The sequence below is a fragment of the Cetorhinus maximus genome, chromosome 6 (assembly GCF_964194155.1).
Source record: "Cetorhinus maximus chromosome 6, sCetMax3.hap1.1, whole genome shotgun sequence".
NCBI classification, from domain to species: Eukaryota; Metazoa; Chordata; class Chondrichthyes; order Lamniformes; family Cetorhinidae; genus Cetorhinus; species Cetorhinus maximus.
The window spans coordinates 58,644,109-58,665,809 of NC_135884.1; the positions used below are offsets into that span (position 1 = coordinate 58,644,109).

Consider the following 21,701-nt stretch of genomic DNA (forward strand, 5'->3'; position numbering starts at 1 on the left):
AAGTCAGTGCAGTCACTGCAACTCAGAAGGGGATCGAGCAGAAGGACCCCTGCCCTCAACAGGAGGAATAGCATCCAACAGAGGACAGTAGTTAGAAGTGACTGAGAAGCATTCTGTACCTGATTGTACCTTTGTAATGGTGTTTTTGAAATGGTTTGGAATGAGGTTGAAGATATTTTATGAATAAAGTACATTTTTGCAAAAAAAAAGGCCTTTACTTCCTGGGGTCCTACCATTCATTGTGTACTCCCTTACCTTGTGAGTCCTCCCAAAATGCACCACCTCACACTTTTTAGGATTAAATTCTGTTTGCCACTGTTCTGCCCATCTGTATCGTCCTGTAGTCTAAGGCTTTCCTCCTTGCTATTTACCACACTACCAATTTTCGTGCCATCTGCGAACTTACTGGTCAAACCTCCTACATTCATGTCTAGATCATTAATGTACACTACAATCAGCAAGGGACCCAGCACCTGCAGTACGCCACTGGACACAGGCTTCCCATCACAAAAACAACCTTCGATAATCACCCTCTGCCTCCTGCCACTAAGCCAATTTTGGATCCAATTTCCCTGGATCCCACTTCATTTGCAATGTTACAACAACAGTTTTTCTCCTGATAATAGTCACTGACTGCATTTCTAGAGTTGAGATTACACAGGCATCAAACAAATCAGTTTCCTTTGAAGGAAGGATTTATTTTAATCACATTTCTTCTTAGCACTGTTTATAAAATGTGCAGTTTCACTTTTTTGGGGTGGAGAAGTAAATCATGACTTTTGTTAAAAAGCACCATATACTGGGTTAAGAGTGAAAATGTTTAAGACAACCTCTTAACATAGCATCGCTAAATGTCACTGAACCTTTCAGTGCTATGTCACAAGCATTGCTAGGGAGTAGGACAATGATGTCAGTGCACATATAAAAACAAGTTACTGAGCAGATGCAGTGCATATTCAAGAACAAGGTAAACAGTGGGAAATGGCATATAAAGTGCTTCTTTTCGGTCTAATTAATTCAGCCCAAAAATACCTGACTGGAGAGGTGTTCAACTACAAAGTGAATGCAACAGGTTCCTCACTGAAGAAGAGCCAAATATGGACCATTGAGTTTACCAGGGAGGACTCCCCTATGGTCCATATTAAGAGTTCCTTTAACAGATACATTGCTGCAGACAAGGATGGAAAGATCACCTGTGATCAGGAGGCTCCCACTCCATATTGCGTCTTCCTCATGACACTTCATCCAGATGGAAGAGTCTCCTTCCAATCAGAGCGCTCCAAACGGTATTTAGGAGGAAACCAGGACAACATCACATGCTTTGCTCAGGCTATCTCAGACAGTGAGAAGTGGATGCCACACCTGGTCATCCATCCCAGTGTCAACATGTTCAACCCTGGCAGGAAAAATTACCTCCGATTAAATGAGCAAAGTGGAAGACTGTACTGTGATAAGAAACAACCCTGGGGTGCTGACTGTGTAATGACACTTTATTTTGACATCAAAGAGAAAAAATATGCCATAAGGACAGGAACTGGCAGCTTTATTGCTTGCAATGGGAAGACCGAGCCCGAAGTAACACACAGGACATTATATCGCTTAGAGATCAAGAATGGGATGATCTGTCTGAAGGATATGCATGGAAAATTTCTATCTGTGAAGGACTCCAATGTTAAAACAATCAAAACTTTGAATCCTAGTACGGATGAACATTTTATCATAGACCCATCTCCTGGGCAGATCAGTATCATGTCCTTGGCTAATGAGAAGTATATCTCCTGTAAACCTGGCCCAGCTGTCTATTCAAATGTTAATGATATAAAGGATGCTGGAAACTTCCAAATTATGATGGATTCCACAACAAAGAGAGTCTGCTTCCAAAATATTTCAAAACAGTACCTTGCAGTTGGTGTCAAAGGCTTCATTGAAGTCTCGAAGTTTCTAGATTTTCACTGCTGGTTTCAAATCATCTATAACTGGGAAAAAGCAGCTTTAAAGGCATCAGATGGGAGATTTGTGACTGTGAATGCAGGTGGCCAGCTCTTAGTAGGACCAATTGCAATTGGGAGACAGGAAGAATTTGTCTTCAAACTTACCAACCGATCTCAGCTAATACTCCAATGTGAATTTGGTTTCATTGGCATTATACCTGGGAAGCAGAGATTGGTTTGCAACAGGCCTATGTACAAGGCAAGCAAAATAACTTCAACTGCTGATGGTTTCTATCAGTTCAAAATAGCATCCCTTGACAAGTACTGGGAGGTGGATGAAGAAGACTTCATCACTGCCACAGGAGAAGTGCCTGTTAACTTCACTATTGAATTGATCACTTCAGACCAAATGATCTTACGAGGACCCAATGGGAAATATGTTGTAGCAGAATCTGATGGAAGCTTCAAAGCTGTAGGAGAAAATGCCAAGTCTGCCTCATCGTTCCGATATTAAGTGACTTTAGCAGATCCAATCTTTGTGCGCATATACGAAAGTAACTCCAACTCAGGTTCAGTCAGGGTGAATGAAGGGAACGAATACCATTTAGTTCAAAAATATTAAACTATATTCCTGCTATCAACTGTGAGTTTCACAACAGTTAATATTTAGAAAATAATATATTACTAATAAATGCAACTTGAAGTTGGTCCTTCTGGTAATGTGCAGTGTGCACTGATACTAGAGTAGTGGACTGCAAGTTCTCACTTATGTTTTCCACAGGAGGCAGTGGCATAGCGGTGTTGTCACTGGACTGGTAATTCAGAGACCCAGGATAATGCTCTGGGACCTGGGTTCAAATCCCACCGTGGCAGATGGTGGGATTTTTGATAAAAATCTGGAATTAAAAGTTTGAAACCGTTGTCATAAAAACCCATCTGGTTCACTAATGTCCTTTAGAGAAGGAAATCTGCTGTCCTTACCTAGTCTGGCTTGCATGTGACTCTTAAATGCTATCTGAACAATTTGGGATGGGCAATATATGCTGGCCTAGCCAGCGATGCCCACATCCCATGAATGAATATAAAGAAAGCATAAGCATAGTGGGACAGAGATCAGGCAATTACCCTGACAAATGAGAAGGGAAAATAAGTGGATAAATCAAACATATTAATCTTGTTTATCTCTTAGGGGATAATTCCAAAGATGTGCTGATAGAAACCAAGAACAGATTACATGCTGTAGGTTGGTTACTGAATTGCCAATGGTATGAAAAGTCTTACAGGAATCGAGAGATCATAAAAAATATAAAGCTTTTTTAACTATTCAGTATATGGCAAAGTATTTAATTTTAATTTGAATGCCTGAAATTCAGCGCAAAATTCAGACTTTTGCGAGACTTCACCACTCATATTTTCTCCACACATTTTCCTGAGCCAGAAAGCTCTGTTAAAAAGCGTCAAAATATTCTTACTGTCAAAAATAACCGTTATGGAATGGAACTGTAAATTGGCTGGTTGAGCAAAATCTTTTCGTACTCATTCAAATATAATCAATCTTTTCCAATTGCTTAAATCCTTTACTGATAATAAACAACAGCAACTTGTTTAAAAGGAATAAACCAACCTAACCTTGGTGAGCAAGTTGCTGTAAAAAATTCTAAGGGACAGTGTAAATCATCATTTAGAAATGCATGGATTAAACAAATAGCATGGATTGGTTAAGGGAATGTTGTACCTATCTAACTTGATTTAATTTTTTTTTGAGGAGGTGACAAGGAGCACTAATGAGAGTAGTACATTTGCAATAGACTAAGTTGATTTCAGCAAGACTTTTGAAAAGGTCCCACATGGCAGACGAGTCAGAAAATTAAAATCCCATGGAATGCAATTGGTGTGTTTCAAATTACAAGCTGCCTAGATAGAGAAGGACCTATTCCCCTTAGCAAAAAGGTCAATAACTGGGATCATAGATTTAAAACAACTGGTAGAAAGAATAGAGAGGAGTTGAACAGAATTTTTTTTCACCCAGAGGGTGGTAAGGGCTAGGACTCACTGGCTGAAAGGGTGATAGAGGCAGAAACCCCAGTCACCTTCAAAAAGTATTTGAATGTTCACTTGAAGAAGGCTACAGATGAAGAGTTGATGAGTGGGGTTAGACATGTTTGTGGGGACTTTGTTAGTCCCCACATATAAATGGTCTAATTGGCCTCCTCCAATGATGTAAGTTATTTCCCATGTCTTCATGTTTAAAACATTTATGTATCACCTTTAACATAGCAACATGTCCGAAAGCAATTCACAGGAGCATTATCAAGCAAAATTTGGCACCAAGCCACATAAGGTGATGTTAGGGCCGATGAGGTAGGTTTTGAGGAGAAGGAAAAGAGAGGTTCAGGCAGGCAATTCCAGAGTTTAAGGCCTTGGCAGACTGAAGGCACGGACGCCAATGGTGGAGTAATTAAAACCAAGAATTCTCATGAGGTGAAAAATGGAGGAGTGCAGATATCTCAAAGGGTTGTGGGGCCAGAGGAGATCACAGAGATGTGGAAGGCCCATGGCGAGATTTGAAAACAATGAGAATTTTAAGATTGAGTCATTGCTTACAGGAAGCCGATTTAGCACTGTGAGACAGAGGCACCGATGAAGGGGATTTGGGTGTGATTTATAATAAAGTCAGCAGAATTTGAGTAACTTCAATTTACAGAGGGTAGAATGTGGGAGGCTAGCCAGGAGCGCATTAGAATAGAAAAGTCTAGAGGTAACAAAAGTATGTGAAGATTTCAACATGAGATTAATTAGGTAAGTTTGGTGTCGGGTGGTGTTACAGAGGTAGAAATAGGCGATCTTAGAGTGATGAAAAAAGACTTGCATTTATACATAGCGTTTTCATGATCACCAAACATCTCAACGTGCTTTACAACCAATGAAGAACTTTGTTGAAATGTAGTCACCGTAGGAAATGCTAATTTGCACAAAGCAAACTCCCACAAACAGCATAATGACCAGATAATTTGTTTTTTGTAATATTGATTGAGTGATAAGTATTGGCCAGCATACTGGGAATAACTCCACTGATCTTCTTCAAAATAGTGCGATGGGATCATTTACATCCACCCAAGCAGGTAGATGGGGCTTCAATTTACCATCTCATCTGAAAGACAGCATCTCGAACGATGCAATGCTCCCTCAGTATTGCATTTGAGTGTCAGTCTTGATTGTTGTGTTCAAGACCTGAAGTGGGACTTGAATCCAGAACCTTGTGGTTCAGAGGCAAGTATGTCACATCTGACATACTGGTGGAGATATGTGGTCAGAAGCTCATCTAGGGATCAAATATGGGCACTAAGTTTGGAAACAGTCTGGTTCATCCTCAGACAGTTGCCAGGGAGAAGAATTGATTGGTGACTAGGGAACAGAGTTAATGGCAGGGGCAGAAGACGATAGCTTTTGCATTCCCTATATTACATTGGAGGAAATTTCTGCCCATTCTGTTTTGAATATTGGACGAGTTTAATCATTTAAAGCCAGTGAAGCGGTCGAGAGGGATATGTGTCATTACTAACTATACATGTGGAAACTGTGTCTTTGGATGATGTCACCTAGGGACAGTATGTCAATGAGAAATAGGAGGGGAGCCAAGGATCAATCCTTAAGGGACACCAGAAAGACAGTATGAGAGCAGGAAGAAAATCTAATGTTCTTAATCTTAGCAATGAAGAAGTCCATGGGTTTCTCACACTTTGTTGTTGGAGGTGAGGGAGGACCAGACAAGGAAGATTGACAAGACAGTTTTCAGTGAGGAAAGAAGCAGGGGGATTATCTTTCCACTCCAGGACGATCCTGGAATAGTGACCATTCAGACATAATACATAACAGTGACTGTGAGACATAGTACGCATACATACAAATCAAATGTAGGTCACAAACCTTGAACATGGCTAATCAAAACTACATTATTATTTTCTTAGCATAGACATGTACCCTGCCTTTGGCAGCCAGCGGAGGATGTGATGACTGTAATAAAGCTCAAAAGCCCTATAGCTAAAATCACACAGATTTTCATTGCACTGCTCTGTCAGCAGACTAAGGGAAGGTTATCCTCAGGAAAAAAGCAGTTCAAGATGTCCTTAAAACAATGTCTGTTTGCCAGTTCGGCCATCACCAGTTTTTGGATAGCCAGATTTGACTTATTGCACCTGTAATAGCAATGTTATCTTTATTTTTCTTTTTAGGAAGGTAAGGTAAGAAACTTATTTCCCTAAAGTAGATTGATGGGATGGTGAAATGGGCAGAAACACAGCAAATGGAGTTTACTACAGGGAAGTATGAAGTGATCAGCTTTGGGAGGACTAATATGGAAAGAGTATATAATAAATGGCAAAATTTTGAAAATTGTAGATGAGCAGAGGAACCTTGGTGTCCATAAAAACAAACCCTTAAAGATGGCAGGGCAAGTTGAGGTGGTTAAAAAAGCATTTGGGTTACTTGGGTTTATATATAGAGGAATAGAATATAACGGCAAAGAGGTCATGCTGCAGGAAACCTAAATCACTGCTTAGGCTTCAGTTCGAGTTATGTGGACAATTCAGGGCACCACACTTCAGGAGAGATGTTCAGGCTTTAGCAAGGGTACATCAGAAGGCTTACCAAAATGTTACCATGAATGAGGGATTCAGTTATGACAGGATGTTGGAAAGGTTAGGAGTGTTCTCCTTGAAACAGAAGCTTAAGAGGTGACTGAAGAGGTTTTCAAGATGATGAGAGGTTTTGATGGGGTAAATAGAGAAAAAACATTCCCTCTGGCAAGTGGGTCAACAACCAGAGGTCATAGATTTAAAATCCTTGGCAAAAGATTGAGGGGAAATGAGGATTTTTTTTTCACTTGAGTTGTCAGGATCTGGAACACTTCACCTGAATAAATGGTGGAAGCTAATTCCTAAATAATTTTAAAAGGGATTTGGACAGGTGCTTGAGGATGAGGAACTTGCAAAACAAAAAGAAGGGTGGGAGGAAGGGGATGGGGAGTCGGCAGGCACTAATTGAGACAGGTCTTTCAAATGCCCAGCACAGGCACAACAGGACAAATGGCCAACTTCTGTATAGTAAGTTATATGATTCCATGACAGGCTAAAAAGTCCATGATAGAATAAATTATATGTGGATTCTAGATGGACTGGAATAATTTTGCCAACTGATCGTATCTCATTTTGAATTTTCTTATTTTATGTTTTTGTATAAAAAGCAGAAACAAATACAAAAATGCAAACCCGCAGATGTTACAAAGATATATAAACTTATGTCCCAGCTGATGTTACCACTGGTCAAGCCTGATCCCAGAGTGGAACCCAGCTTGATAGATCCTAACTTTTAATTTGTTTGTTTAGATAATGTGGAGAGTGGCTACTGAACAGAGCCAAAGAAGTCAGCTGATGAACTTTTAACAAAAGAATAAAACATTTATTAAACAAGAAAAGAGGAACTATATTACAATACTCCACCCACAACTATACAGATATATACAGATTTATAAGGATAACACAAGTTACAAAAGCTATCTTATAAGTAAGTACACAGTCCATGTAAACCAATAGGTGACCTGTGGTCAGACACACTACACTCTGAAACCAAGTGACAGATGACACCTAACACAGATGCTATGAATCTCCTCAACTCCCCCCAGACGCTTGTCACCATGAGCCAACCACTCTCTCTGAACTCCGTCTTTCGCACGAGGGTTTGCAATCTCCACTCACCGATAACTCGCCTTGGAATCTCCTCCCAAACTGGCACTTTCTCTCAGATGCCTCCTGTAATGGTTCACCTCAAGGATTTCGAACTCTCCTGCCGCTGTTCCCCTCACTTGGGTCACCATATGCATTCAAGCATTACCCCATGCACTTTCTCTCACTGACTCAGCTGTCAACAGTACCACTGGTTCATATGCCCATAGCAAAAAGTTACAGACCTTCAGTTGCCTTTTTGGACCTCCTGGCTTCTCACAAGCCTTTATCTCTTGAAGCTTGGAGCCTTTCTCTGCTCTTCACTCTTAACTCCCCCTAACAGGACCTTTTCCAGGTTCCTGTCCTTCCTTTGACAAGGAGGTCTTCTTGGGACTTTCTCCCACTCCACTCCCTTGGATATGGGGACTTTCTTCTTTAGTTTGGGACTTGCTATCTGTCCCTAGGCTCCATTCTCTCTCTGGCAGCTACTTTCAACTAACCTTAGCTTGGGATTGACCATCTGCCCCTTCTAGGTTGCTTCGGCCTGGCTGCTGCTCCCAACTGAACTCAAAACAGCAGTTTCTTTAGTTTTTCTGTGTGTGGGGTAGAGGGGGGATAACTCTCTGGACCCCTGTTGCTATGCAACAGCGCAGTTTTTTATACTCTCTTATTTGCTTTCTTCTCTTAAAGTCGTAAAACTCATTAGAAATGCAGGCACCTTTTAAAGTGAAACTAAAACTCAACTTGACCTTTTCTTAACACACACAGAAATACAAATCATACTTAAACTTTAAAGCTATTCCTAACACCCACAAATACAAATATAACTTAATTAAACTATCTCTATTTCATAACAGCTGTAGGTTCTGAAGCTACATGGAGAGATTGTAAAAACTTCTCTTTATAATTTTTCATATGCCAGCTGTGATCTTGATTCCTTCTGACTAGTCAGGAGGCCTCTATCCACTTTCTCCTTTTCCAGCTAAGTAGACAAGGTGACTAAAGTACTCGATTCCTCCTCCAGCTGAGAGAAATGATAGTGTAGATACAAGACATTCGGTTTTGGATTATGAACACAGAACCATTGGACTTTTGAAGAATTTCAGTACAAAATTGGAAGATGTCAAGCATGACTTAAGATTAGGACTTTTTTTTCAAATATTGTGATAGGTATTTGGAATAGACTTCAGTAAATTATCCTTTGAAGAGCACTGAGTTATAATTACAGAAACAAATAATTGAGTGGTAAGAGTGACTGGGATTAATTAAATGTCACACCAAGGAAAGCAGCTTGTCAAGGTAGTTAAATTAGGATGTAAACTTAGTAAGCATCCTGTGGTTTTGCTTGATTTATGTTTGTGAGGACTGGAACAGGAAAATATTTGCAAATCTTTTCCTCCGACTATTAAATAAGTTGGGTAGAGTTTATGAGAGCACGTTATACCTACTTGAGGGGCAGCAATAAACTTTATTGGTGAAATAGCCTCTTTTCCTTCTAGATTTTGTTATGCCTGCCACTTTAGCAAAGTAAGCCCTATGATTACTGAATTTGTCAACTTGAAATCTCAATTTCGTAAAGGAGGCCTGAAATGAAGAAATTGAAATTTTACTGACGTGAACTTATGATCTTGATTTTATTTTCAAAATACTATAAACCAATTCAAATTCTCTTGAGTTTTATTTTACCTCTATTTATTTTTGTATTGAAATACCTTTAGTTATCCACTTTGGGCAGAATTTTCCAGTTACCCCCGCGGCAAGTTTAATGGGGGAGGAACTAATGCAGTGGGAGCCGGAAAATTGGTTTCCTGCCGGCATAAGATAACGTCAGAAACGCACGTTCCCGCGGGTCGCCATTCCCGCCAGAAGCCAACGTGAAACCATTTTGCATCCTGTTAATGGGATTCTGATGAAGGCCTGACCAGAATCCCCCGCCCCCAACCCTCACCCAATCATCCGCACCGCCAACAGGATCTCATGCCGGTCCAGAACACGTCTGGACCAACGTGGCACATGTCAGGACTTACCTGAAGAAGGCCTGGGGCAGCTCGCAGATTGGGATGGAGGCCTCCTGTGACCGTGGACCCTCGAACATCACATGCAGCAGTGGGTGGGTGGAGCATCAACCTGCATTGTGCAGGTGTGAACGGGCATGGGATAGAAGAAGGGAAAGCGGTTCGAGAGAGGGGCCTGTGGTGTCAACTGATGAGTACTGGCAGGCATACTGAGGGAATTGATGTTAGGAAGGGATGGTGAGGGTTAAGGGGGGCAGTGGGAGCGGTAAGGTGGGAGGGTGAGGGTTTGGCAATGATGGGTGAAGGGGCGCTGATGATTGCTGGAGGGAATACAGAGAGAAGCGGATTCTGGGGGTAGGCAAGAAGAGGGGGGCAGATCTACTGTCACAGGATGGGCTCCTCAGGAAGGTAGGGGATGTTGTCATTCACCTGCAGGGTGATGGGGGCAGGTTGAAAGGTAACTGGGAAGGTCAAATGGAGGGTCAGCGGTTATAGGCGGTGAGCATGTGGGTCACAGGGTGAGTGGTAAAGGTATTTGTCTGCACTTCGAAGGTCACAACAAACATGGCTGCTCGCAACTATGCAGAGCCTTGTGGTGGAGATCTCAAGGTGCTGCTTTGGAGTTGGGTCGTCAGGGTGGGTGGGGATGCAAATCATCTCAACTGGACAACTGGAGGTGACATATAGTGCTGACAATGCTACGGCATGGGGACAGATGAGTGTGTGAAGGGCAAAGGCTCAGCATATGTGATAGGCCTCTTGTACATGGCGCACAAGGGCTGTGGCAAGGAGGATTCTGAAGGGCCGGACACCTTCAGAGAGTCCTGAGTGGAGATCCCAGGGGCGTCCAACAGCCACTCCTCTCTGAGTGCCCAAGAGTCTCTGCCTGACTCCTTGATGGGGAGGGGAACCTGGAGGGAGGTTGAGGTCCCCCCCATCTCGTGTAGCCACAGCAATGGCTCACTCATGGCTACAGTGATGAGTGCAGGTCTGCACACGCCTCCAGCAGAAACTGGATGTTCTGCTGGACCAGGTTTTCCATGGTGTCTGGCACCCTCCCCATGGAGGCCTTGATGCATGTATATGTCGACACCACTTCATCAGAAAGCAGGTAGACAGACTCCTCCGCCTCACGTGACACTCTGTTGAGGGCCTCCAACACCACTGTCTAATGTTCACCCACCTCTTGCAGCTTCCACAGCATCTTGTGCAGGACCCATCCTAGAGGCTCGTCATTCAACTTGGACATCGCAGTTGTCTCTTCCCCAGCAGTCCTCCGAGTATCAGTAAGCTTGGCTGACCCTGCCACATCCTGCTGTGGACATGTGTCCATGCAGTGACCACCAGATTGTGAGAACTGGCCAGAGCTTGCCTGGATCCTTACTGGTTGGAGGCCGCCTGCTGACCTCGCCATCTCGGCAGGCTCAGTCTGGTTCCTCCCCAGCCAGCTGGACTATCCGCTCTTCGAAGTCAGTGAGATTTTTGAGGTCAGGTCGGCCCCCTCTCCCATCTTCTCTCTCTCTCTCTCTCTCTCTCTCTCTCCTGTTGTGCCTCAACTTTTCCTGTGCAAAGAGAGAAGATGGAGTTGAGAGCAATTGGGTTTCTTCTTCATGCTTTTAGTCTTACAAATAGCCAACTAGATTGTGCGCCATGTGATTAATGCACTGCGGGTTTCCAGAAGGGCTCTGGGGCAGCACCCTCCAGAGCGGTGAGCCCATGCAGAAATAAGGATAAGGCTCACAGAGGCATGTAATTTGTGGAGCTTGCTGGTGCACTTAACACCTGAGCCCCTAACCCTGCCTTGCCCAACCCAAACAGAATGTGAGCTCTCTGTGTGGAAGGGTCAAGGACCTAAAGTGGCCTCTCCGCCTACAAACTAGATGGGCTGCTGTGGGGCTATGAGGCATCACCTTATCACGTTGAGTATCTCTTTTATGCATGGTCCGCATGGATGATATTCTTGCCACTGAGGGTCATGTCCCCTGCACCATTCAATGAGGCAAGTGTGAGAAGTTAAGGGTTCACTTATTCTGGCAACGAGGATAAGATCATTCATCGATTTGCAGCAGTGCAGGGCTGCCCTCTGGCAGAGGCCCTGGGTACTGACCTCCATGGAGACTTCCTCCTATGCAGCTTTGGTGTAATGGCTTGGTCTCCTCCTTCCATCCTCTGGATAGAGGGTGCCCTTCACTGCATTCAGAAGGACTTCCAAGGATGTGTCACTGAATCTGGGGGTTGGAGCTCCCTGTGATCAGCAGACTATCTCCTCCTTCAACAGTGGGTAAGCTGATGGCTGGGCGCCATTTAAATATGCCGCCCAGATAGGATAGCGGGGTACGTGCCATACAGCCCACGCCATCACTAAAACCGTCGGGAAACTGCCGACTGCATAATTAATGAGGCCGGCACCGCATGATACAGCACGAATTCCCACCAGCCTCTGCAACGGGAAACACTCCCAGTTCCCGCCTCCACCACAGGACTTAGTCCTGGAATGGGAAAATTCCACCCTCCATTTCAACCTCAAAGCTTTTGAGATTATCTGCCTATTGTTCTCAGCAATGTTATAACTGGCTTCAACTGAGGTGAATAATTAATATTTGTGATGGCAACAACAATTTATATTTATATAGCACTATTGACATAATTAAATGTCCCAAGGTGCTTCACATGAGCACTACAAAACAAAGTATGACACATAAGGAGATAGTAAAAGAGATAGCCAAATGCTTGGTTAAAGAGATAAGTTTCAAGGAGTGTCTTAAAAGGCTAAAAATGAGGTTGAAAAAGAATTCCAGAGCTTGGGACCCAATCCCAATCACTCATGCCACTCAATTATTTGTTTCTGTAATTATAACTCTGTGCTCTTCAAAGGCTAATTTACTAAAGTCTATTCCACATATCTATCACACTATTTGAAAATAATGATTCCTAATAAGTCATGCTTGACAACTTCTGAAGGCTGCCCCTTCATTGTCACTGCTGAAAACAACAGCCATGAGCGTCGCATCTACAAGCAGACACAAGCATGCAGGCTGCCTCCAGCTCATCTGTGGCCACAAGGGCAGCAGCATGTAGAAGTGGCTGAGAGCAGAGGGCACTTTGTCAGACAGAGCACTGAGTGGTTCACTGGGGGTTTATTTCATTTGTTAGTTTTCACTTTAATACTTTTTGACCACACTATAAACAATGACACATGACTCCAAATCTGTGAGCTTCCATTCTTTAATGGCAAAACTCAAAAAGAGGCATGAGGTGGTGATGGAAAGCAATGGTGCTTGAAGGGAGACAGTGAGACCACTGGACAGATGTGCAGTATTCATTAGTGGTAAGAGTGGATCTATTCCAGGTTGTGTCTTTATTGTGTGTGCCTGCATGCCATTGTAATGTAAAGGTAAGCAAGGGTTAACGTGGGACTAGAGAATAGCAGCGTCCATGGTATGATGTATAGAGGCACATAGTAATGGACACAGAAAACAGTCTCGAAGGTGTTATGACACAACTGATGGTAAATGCTGAGCTGTTAAAATCCCAGAAGGAAACTTGAAACAACTGATACAACTAATTTCCAATTTTGAGATGCGTGCCTTGAATTCAGTAGTAATAAGGCCACCAAGTCTTATAGATTAACTAGATTAACATTTATTTATAAGAGCAATGATTTTTAAATACATACATAGATCTACAAATTACTACTATGATAACTTCTAAATCCCCTAATCAATCTAACTCCCAGTTACACAGGAGGCGATGGCATAGTGGTATTGCACTGGACTAGTAATCCAGAGACACAGGGTCATGTTCTGGGGACCTGGATTTGAATCCTGTGGAATTTGAATTCAATAAAAAATCTGGAATTAAAAGTCCAATGATGACCATGAAACCATTGTCGATTGTTGTAAAAAAAAACCCATCTGGTTCACTAATGTTCTTTGGGAAGGAAATCTGTCGTCCTTACCTGGTCTGGCCTACACGTGACTCCAGACCCACAGCAATGCCCTCTTAAATGCCCTCTGAAATGGCCTAGCAAGCCACTCAATTGTAACAAACCATTAAAAAGACACAAAAAAGCAATGAAACTGGACGGACCACCCAATATCGACCTAGGCACCGGAAACGACAATGGCAGTTGCAGCCCCGTCGACCCTGCAGAATCCACCTTACTAACATCTGGGGGCTAGTGCCAAATTTGGGAGAGCTGTCTCACAGACTAGTCAAGCAACAGCCTGACATAGTCATCCTCACGGAATCATACCTTACAGATAATGTCCTAGACTCCACCATCCCTGGATATGTCCTGTCCCACCAGCAGGACAGACCCAGCAGAGGTGGCAGAACAGTGGTATACAGTCAGGAGGGAGTTGCCCTGGGAGTCTTCAACATCAACTCTGGACCCCATGAAGTCTCATGGCATCAGGTGAAACATGGGCAAGGTAACATCCTGCTGATTACTACCTACCGCCCTCCCTCAGCTGATGAATCAGTGCTTCTTCATGTTGAACATCACTTGGAGGAAGCACTGAGGGTGGCAAGGGTGCAGAATGTACTCTGGGTGGAGGATTTCAATGTCCATCCCCAAGAGTAATTCAGTAGCACCACTACTGGCCAAGCTGGCCGAGTCCTAAATGGCATAGCTGCTAGACTGGGTCTGCGGCAGGTGGTGAGGGAACCAACAAGAGGGAAAAACATACTTGATCTCATCCCCACCAACCTGCCCACCGTAGATGCCTCTGTCCATGACAGTATCAGTAGGAGTGACCACCGCACAGTCATCATAGAGACGAAGCCCCACTTCCACATTGAGGATACCCTCCATCGTGTTGTGTGGCACTACCACCATGCTAAATGGAATAGATTTCGAATAGATCTAGCAACTCAAGACTGGGCATCCATGAGGCGTTTGTGAGCCATCAGCAGCAGCAGAATTGTACTCAAGCACAATATGTAACCTCATGGCCTGGCATATCCCCCACTGTACCATTACCATCAAGCCAGGGGATCAACCCTGGTTCAATGAAGAGTGCAGGAGGGCATGCCAGGAGCAGCACCAGGCATACCTAAAAATGAGGTGTCAACCTGGTGAAGCTATAAAACAGGACTACTTGCATGCCAAACAGCATAAGAAGCAAGTAATAGACAGAGCTAAGCGATCTCACAATGGATCAGATCTAAGCTCTGCAGTCCTGCCACATCCAGTCGTGAATGATGGTGGACAATTAAACAACTCACTGGAGGAGGAGGCTCCACAAATATCCCTATCCTCAATGATGGGGGAGCCCAGCACATCAGTGCAAAAGATAAGGTTGAAGCATTCACAACAATCTTCAGCCAGACATGCCGAATAGATGATCCATCTCGGCCTCTTCCGGAGGTTCCCAGCATACAGATGCCAGTCTTCAGCCAATTCGATTCACTCAATGTGATATCAAGAAACGGCTGAAGGCACTGGATAGTGCAAAGGCTACGGGCCCTGACAATATTCCGGCAATAGTACTGAAGACTTGTGCTCCAGAACTTGCTGCGCCCATAGCCAAGCTGTTCCAGTACAGCTACAACACTGGCATCTACCCGGCCATGTGGAAAATTGCCCAGGTATGTCCTGTACACAAAAAGCAGGACAAATACAATCCAGCCATTTGCTGCCCCAGCAGTCTACTCTCGATCATCAGTAAAGCAATGGAAGGGTCATCAACAGTGCTGTCAAGTGGGACTTACTTAGCAATAACCTGCTCACTGATGCCCAGTTTGGGTTCTGCCAGGGCCACTCAGCACCTGACCTCATTACAGCCTTGGTTCAAACGTGGACAAAAGAGCTGAAATCCTGAGATGAGGTGGGAGTGACTGCCCTTGACAACAAGGCAGCATTTGACCAAATGTGGCATCAAGGAACCCTAGCAAAGCTGGAGTCAATGGGAATCAGGGGGAAAACTCTCTGCTGGTTTGAGTCATACCTAGTACAAAGGAAGATTGTTGTGGTTGTTGGAGGTCAGTCATCTCAGCTCCAGGACATCACTGCAAAAGTTCCTCAGGGTAGTGTCCTCGGCCCAACTATCTTCAGCTGCTTCATCAATAACCTTCCTTCCATCATAAGGTCAGGAGTGGGGATGTTCGCTGATGATTGCACAATGTTCAGTACCATTCTCGAGTCCTCAGATACTGAAGCAGTCCATGTCCAAATGCAGCAAGACCTGAACAATATCCAGGCTTGGGCTGACAAGTGGCAAGTAATATTCGTGCCACACAAGTGTCAGGCAATGACCATCTCCAACAAGAGAGAATCCAATCTTCGCCACTTGATGTTCAATGACATTACCATCACTGAATCCCCCACTATCAACATCCTGGGGGTTACCATTGACCAGAAACTGAACTGGACTAGCCATATAAATACAATACAAGAGCAGGTCAGAGGCTAGAAATCATGCGGCAAGTAACTATCCTCCTGACTCCTCAAAGCCTATCCACCATCTACAAGTCAGGAATGTGATGGAATACTCCCCACTTGCCTGGATGAGTGCAGCTCCTACAACACTGAAGAAGCTGGACAAAGCAGTCCACTTGATTGGCACCACATCCAGAAACGTTCACTCCCTTTACCACCAACGCACAGTAGCAGCATTGTGCACCATCTACAAGATGCACTGCAGGAATTCACCAAGGCTCCTTAGACAGCACCTTCCAAACCCACGACCACTACTACCTAGAAGGACAAAAGCAGCAGATAAATGGGAACATCACCACCTGGAAGCTCCCCTCCAAGTCACTCACCATCCTGGCTTGGAAATATATCACTGTTCCTTCACTTTCACTGGGTCAAAATCCTTGAACTCCCTTCCTAACAGCACTGTGGACCACCACATGTACTGTGTACACCACATGGACTGCAGCATTTCAAGAAGGCAGCTCACCACCACCTTCTCAAGGGCAACTAGGGATGGGCAATAAATGCTGGCCCAGCCAGTGAAGCCCACATCCCATGAATGAATAAAAAAAGAACTTTTGTTAATGCAACAGTAAGACACATGGATTTTAAAAGACTCAGGCAAAGAAACATGATGCCCTGAACAAGTCAAATTTTCTTAACTTCAGTCCTTTGAAGACAGCAGCTTGAGGCACAGATGCTGAAGATTTTTCACACACTTGTAAGATCTTAAAAATGCCTTCACTGATGCACAGCCTTTGCTCCTTTATACATATTTTCCCCTTTGAATTCAAATACCCATTGTTTCACTATGTCTTTGGACTTTATCTCCCTGACAATTAAACCCTCTCATAGTGCTGAGTTTTACCAGTAATCTTTGGGAAAAATAAACACACTGTTTCTAAACTTCAGCTGGCTAGGTGACACATTTCATCCCTCCTTTGAAAACAATCTAGACTGGTTTATTTGAAAATGCAAATGTTCCCTTGACACTTATGTTTCTAAACTTCCCAATATTTACCGAATTAACATTTCAAACCTAATCTCTCTTCTAAGATTAAAGCACCCAGACTAATTCAATTAAGTCTCAATCTCACACATACACACACACGCACAGACACATATAGGCACATAGACAAATCCCACTAATACTCTACTTCACAATAAATTCCAATAACATTGAGAACTATTATATCTTTTTGGCAAAGGAACCTGCATAGAAGTAGCACCTTGCATGGCAGTAACTGGGATCTGTACCTAGTTAACTATTAGCAGTAAATAGCTCATATTTAAACATACACGTCCCAAGATCTCATCAATGAACCAACAAAAGAATCCAAAACACAAATGGTGATCAGCGGCGGTATGAAAGTTGGCATTTAAATGATGAACCCAGAACCGAATCTCAAGGTATGAAAAACTAAAAGCAGCTGAAGCCTAACCAGAGGGATGTGCAGCCAAGAAGAAGAAATGAAGAAACAGTTGAAAAAGCTTCATTACGGACCTGGAAGTTGAGGAATCCACCAGAATGAGCGGCAGTGCATTGCACGATCCTGAGTGACGCAGAGTGAAGGAATCTCGTCAGATCACAAGACAGGTGAGAGCAACTACAAAAAAGAAGCTGTACTTACATCGTAGAATAGGCAGAAGCTCAACAGATTTCAGAAGCTGGAAGACAGCAGCAAGTTAAAAAAAATTAAATGGTGAAGGGCTGCAGAAAAAAAGATTGAAAGCTTTGGAAGGGAATGAGGTGGCTATAGCCAAAGAGCCAACCAAAATTGTTAAGCGCACAAATAACAAAAACAAAGAAACTGACAGTCTACAAACAAACTGAATGAAGAAAACGGCTACTGCCTTCAAGGGGAAACGACATTTATAGTTGCAACTATTTTTTTTAAAAATCACCATGGACAGAAAATTAAAAGAGCCAGACCCATTTTGGATAATGAAAGGGCTAAACCAGACCCAAGACTTGGAGTCTTGGAAAACAATTTTAGCTTGCAGGAGAATTACAGGATTAATTAAGAAATCAGAAGTGCAAGTTGACAAATTTTTAATTGTGTTTGGTTCATTTGCTGGTGAAGTACTCGACAGTCAACATATAGATCAATATTTGACAACATTTGATGATATATTAAAAGGCTTCAATAGATATTTTAAACTCCAAGTTGTGGAGAGTACAGATCCTAGAAGAAGGTCTAACATACCCCCAATAAAGCGTTGTGGGCAACAAAAGACTTGAGAGAGAGAGGGAGCCAACAGACCCTAGAGCAAGGGCAACAGAAGTCCCTAGAGTGAGGGAAATAATATTCAAGTAAACCACAACATGATTGCCGTGTCAGTGCAATGAAATGCAGAAGTTGAAGAGTTTAGTGCAGAAGAAAGAAATGTCTGAGAAGTCGCCAAAAGGCTTAAAAATAGAGCTTTTCAGAAATGCTGACACAGTACCAAAACTGCAACAGCAGATGGCAGTACGGAGTGAGCAGATGGCTGTGAATGAAGGAAAGCTATCTGAGGTATCTCAAAAGAAGCAAAACGTACAAAATGTAAATGAAGCTGTTCTACAGAAAAATATTTGCATCAGAGCTAAACTGGAAGATTAGACATGCAAGATTCAAGCTTAGTACATACCTTTGAAAACACATGATAAACTGAAGTCTTCAATGAGCCAAGCTGTTTGAGATCTGAACAAACAAATTTCAGAGACGACACAAAGTTTCAGGAGGAAATAATGACCTTCAGTTCCACAGTTGGCAACTCAAAGCAGGTGTTGCTAAAACTCAACCAGATGTACAGCCAGGCAAAACAACAGGCAGAAAAGGCACACAAAGAAGTTGCAACCCTGAAGACTCCTTGAAGAATCAGTATGTAGCCGTGGAAAAACATGATGTGCTAAAAAGGACATAGTTCCAACACAGCTTTTTCTTAGCAACAAAATGATGCATTGAAGCCCAGACTGAGTTGACAAGAGGTCAACAAGAGAATAAACAGTTGAAAGAACAGCTGATTGTCCTTCAAGATTAAATGCAAAAGAAAGGGGTAACCATTGAGCAACATAAAGAAAGTCTTAAACAGCAGCATGGAAGAACAGCAGAAGAAACTCGAGGACACTCTGCTAAATTACAAGAAAATGCAAGATGAAGCAAGCGAGCTTCGCAAAGAAAAGAAAAACCTGCTGAAAGATCTTCACATGTTACAAGGATCCCTCAGGTCAAAGTTTGCACCTCTGGAAAAATACGAAGAGAAGCAGAATGAATTTAACATTACTGAAGAACCAGTTGGCAGAGAAGACTCAGTAATGTTCCATATTGCAAGAGGAAGCTGAAAGCTAGATAAGATAGAGGAGCTGAAGAACCAGCTGAATGACAACGAGGAGGCATTGAAAGGAAAAAATGTAGAACTTAGCTGCGAATAATGAAGCCATCAGTCGCACAATTACTGAACTGAAACAAGTTAAGACTTTGCTGGAGACAGACCTGGCCAAAAGTGAAACCGAAATGAAATATAAGGACAACATTCTGTTGCAGATAGGGAAATAAAGGACAAAATTGAGATCAGAAAATCCTGAGAAACAGATAGACAATCTAGCGATGAATGTCAAGAATCTAAGGAGCAGTCAGTGACCATGGAAGAAAGAGTCGGTAAGGAACTGAATGCCCAGATGAAGTTGTTAAGCGTGTATAAGGATCTTGCAGATAACTTTGAAATAAAGGCATTTGCACTCACTGGAGTAGCTGCTGAGCTGAATTTAAAGATTCATAAGCTGCAAAATGATTTGAAAATATAACAGCAAACAAGTGTCTGGCTGAAATTGTGAAACAAGTAGAAATATAAGTTCCACCTGCGCAGCGTCAACATCCAGCAAGAACATGGTGGACACCACGGAAAAAGAAAATTCGAGTCCACTCTACGAATGAATGGAATGCACATTCTCTGCAGACGGAATGGGAAAAACCCACAGTGTCCGGAAAAAGCAGATGGGTTATTAATAAAGAAAAAAGGAACTCGAAGGAGCGTGAAAAGCGAATCAAATGGAGATAGCTAAGTATCAGAAACACAGAGTACTACTATCATTCCTCTAAATGTGACAGACCATAATGTGGAAGAACTGTCAAGCCTCAAGACCATCTGAATTGATAAAGTCAGAGACTTGAGATGGGGCAGAAGGGATAGAAAATAAAGATTGTATTGTAAATAGCTATACTCCCTGGAAGGGAGGAAATTTTCCTTTTGAGAAGAAAGGGCGATATTGTGTGTGCCTCCATGCCATTAAAATGTAAAGTGCTCAGCAGAGCAAGGGTTAATGTGGTGCTGGAGAATAGCACCACCCACAGTATGATGTATTAACTCACATGGTAATAGACTCAGAGAATAGTCTAGAAGGAACCTGCATAGGAGTAGCACCATGCATGGCAGTACCTGGGATCTGTACATAGTTAAGGATTACCAATAAATGGTTCATGTTTAAACATACAAGTCTCAAGCTCTCATCAATGAGACATCAAATGAACCCATAACACAACAGTCTTCAATGGAAGTGTTCACACAGGCAGTTCAAAGTGGATTCCAGAGCATGCAGTCATGCTAGGTTAGAAGGACTCAGCTGAATCATGCCTGGGACAGATGCTCCCTGCCTTTGATGCCATCCCAATCAATCTTCAAAGTCCTGTACAACCCCTAGCCTGCTGCTTGCACAGCCTGGACACCACTCTGCCCTGTATGTTCTCCTTCGTAGTCCTATTCATCTGCCTCCTCCTGCTCCTCCTCTTCCTCCGATGAACTATCATTCCAATGCCTCCCTCTCTTCAAAATCCACAACTCTTTGGAGGGCAATGTTATGGAGAGCGCAGCAAATCACTATATTGCCTGAGACCCTTGCAAGATTGTACTATGGGACACCACCTGAATGGTCCAGGCACTGGACTTGCATCTTCAGAAGCCTGATGGCCTGCTCAATGATGGTCCTAGTGAGCAGATGGCTTTGGTTGTAGTGCCTCAATGGCTCTATCTTGGGGTCAGGTAAAGGTGTAAGTAGCCATCTCTTCAAGTATATCCCTTGTTCCCTAGAATCAATCCACAACATTTGAGTGTTGGCATGAAGTGCTGCGGCACCCTGGACTGACGAGGATGAAGGAGTCATGGCATCTGCCGGGATAGTGAGCACACACAGCATAAAGCTCTTCTTGTGGTTGTAGGCAGCTGAATATTCAGGGAGTGAAAGCCCTTCCTATTGATGAATCTCACCAGCTGTTTGCTCAGTACTTTGATGGTCACATGGGTGCAATTGATGATGTACTGAACTTGTGGGTATCCAGTGATTGAGGTGAATTCCACTGCTCTGTGTGCCTGCGAGGCCCTATCTGAAATTGTTTTCGCAAACAGGGGAGTGACCTGTGAGATGCAGTGGCATGCAGCTGCTTGCGAGGCACCATCAAGGTCTACTGCTGATCCTTGGAAGGAGCCAGAGGCAAAGAAGATCAAGACCACAGTGACTCTGATCGCTAGTAGCAGAGCACGGTGAGCAGTGCTGTGAAGTACGAGGTCTTCTGTTACCAGGGCACACATCTCAGTTGTTACACAGTTCAGAAAGCCATACCTTCACAAACTGGATTTT

At 43.3% G+C, this 21,701-nt stretch overlaps 1 protein-coding gene across 1 annotated transcript; it reads left to right on the top strand.

The window, feature by feature from the left end:
- The first annotated feature begins 981 nt into the window (after nt 1-981).
- On the top strand, nt 982-2,445 carry LOC144681330 (fascin-like). Its single transcript, XM_078542925.1, has one exon. It carries the CDS (start codon nt 982-984, stop codon nt 2,443-2,445), a length of 1,464 nt encoding a protein of 487 aa, XP_078399051.1.
- The last annotated feature ends 19,256 nt before the right edge of the window (nt 2,446-21,701 follow it).